This window comes from Plectropomus leopardus, unplaced genomic scaffold, assembly GCF_008729295.1.
Source record: "Plectropomus leopardus isolate mb unplaced genomic scaffold, YSFRI_Pleo_2.0 unplaced_scaffold31, whole genome shotgun sequence".
Lineage (NCBI taxonomy): Eukaryota > Metazoa > Chordata > Actinopteri > Perciformes > Serranidae > Plectropomus > Plectropomus leopardus.
This window is the reverse complement of record NW_024633816.1, coordinates 2,449-4,029: the sequence shown is the minus strand read 5'-3', so window position 1 is coordinate 4,029 and position 1,581 is coordinate 2,449. Positions and strand designations below refer to the sequence as shown.

Below are 1,581 nucleotides of genomic sequence, written 5' to 3'. Positions count from 1 at the left end.
TTCTCCTCTCTCATCTCCTCCCTTCTTTTCTCCTTCTTTCTCCTCCTCTCTCCTCCTCTCTGCTCCTGCTCCTCCTCAGACGAGTTGGACAGCATGTCGAGTGCGGAGCGGATCTCCTTCCTGCAGGAGAAGCTGCAGGAGATCAGGAAGTACTACATGACGCTGAAGTCGGAGGTGGCGTCCATCGACAGACGGAGGNTCTGCTCCTGCTCCTCCTCAGACGAGTTGGACAGCATGTCGAGTGCGGAGCGGATCTCCTTCCTGCAGGAGAAGCTGCAGGAGATCAGGAAGTACTACATGACGCTGAAGTCGGAGGTGGCGTCCATCGACAGACGGAGGAAGAGGCTGAAGAAGAAGGAGAGAGAAGGTAGGAGGAGGCGCAGGGCATGCTGGGAGACGCAGTCCGTCACACTGTGTCCCGTCACTAATGAAACACATCCTGTCTGTCCCTCAGTGTCTAACACGACGGCGTCCACGTCCTCGGGCTCCTCGGACACCGGCATGAGTCCGTCCTCGGCCTCGCCGACGCAGAACACCGTCGCCGTGGAGTGCAGGTGATGACACGCCCAGTGAAGCCACGCCCACACCTTCAGCCACAGGCCACGCCCACTCAGATGCTCTGAGGGCATGATGGGGAAAAAAACTCCCTTCAGGTCAGGGGGGGAGGGGCAAGGGGGACGACCACCTGACCTTAGCCCCGCCCCCTCACCTGTGGACTGACTTCCTGTTTGAAGACAGAAAAATCAGCCGTCTGTTCAGCCGCCACGCTAAACTTCCCTCCCTCCCTTCCTTTCTCTCTCCCTTCCTTCCTTCCTTCCCTCCTTCCCTCCCTCCTTCCTTCCTTCCTTCCTTCCTTCCTTCCTTCCTTCCTTCCTCCTGTCCTCCACTGCGTCCTCAGAGCTTCTCCTAATTTCAAAATGGAGCGACCGGTTTAATATCTTTCAGTTCAAACAGGAAGTAGATTCCTGAAGCTCATTATGCAACTTTTGTTTTCGTTCTTTTCCCGTCAACAGTTAAAAAAAAAACAAGAAAAGATTTAAAAAAAAAAAAAAAAGAAAGAAAAAGTTTCCTGACTTCCTGCTGTGAAGGTTTTTGGTCTTTTTATACAGAATCAGAGCTTTTATTTTGGTAAAAACAAACAAACAAAAAAAGTCCAAAAAGTTTCTGATGTCACAGCGGGAGAGAAAATGAAATCTTTGTTTTTGTGTAAAATAATTAAAATGAATTTTATTTATTCAGTTTTGTAATGTTTGTGTTGGTGGTACGGAGGATAATTAGTGCCAGGAAAATAAACGGAATATTAAAAACTGAAAAATACTCACATTATTAATAATAATAATCTCATAACTTTGAGTCAAAAAGGCTGAAAAGTTTTGTTTGAATAAAAACGTTCAGACTACATTTTGACCTCCATACCTCGTGATTTTGATTTAGAAAATAAAAAATATAGTAAAATCTCTTCATCGTTTCGATAATATGGATCTAAAACATAATTATATGATTTTTATGACTCAGGAGTCTTAATGTGACTTTAAGTTTTTATTAAAAAAATTTCACTTAGTAACATTTTACTTAGGGACT

General features: G+C 45.4%; 1 protein-coding gene across 1 annotated transcript; it reads left to right on the top strand.

Moving 5' to 3' along the window:
* The first annotated feature begins 59 nt into the window (after positions 1-59).
* Positions 60-1,163, top strand: LOC121938686 (AT-rich interactive domain-containing protein 4A-like). Its single transcript, XM_042481862.1, has 3 exons — positions 60-156; positions 298-367; positions 455-1,163. The coding sequence occupies exons 1-3, from the start codon at positions 94-96 to the stop codon at positions 556-558; spliced, it is 237 nt and encodes a 78-aa protein (XP_042337796.1). The 5' UTR covers positions 60-93; the 3' UTR covers positions 559-1,163.
* Positions 1,164-1,581: the final 418 nt, after the last annotated feature.

Bases quoted from the DNA above. Each gene is read 5' to 3' on its own strand.
- LOC121938686 (XM_042481862.1), top strand. From the start codon at position 94: ATGTCGAGTGCGGAGCGGATCTCCTTCCTGCAGGAGAAGCTGCAGGAG. The intron at 157-297 runs ATGACGCTGAAG...AGGAAGTACTAC, and splicing joins AGGAGATCAGGAAGTACTAC to ATGACGCTGAAGTCGGAGGT. The intron at 368-454 runs GTAGGAGGAGGC...TCTGTCCCTCAG, and splicing joins GAAGAAGAAGGAGAGAGAAG to TGTCTAACACGACGGCGTCC.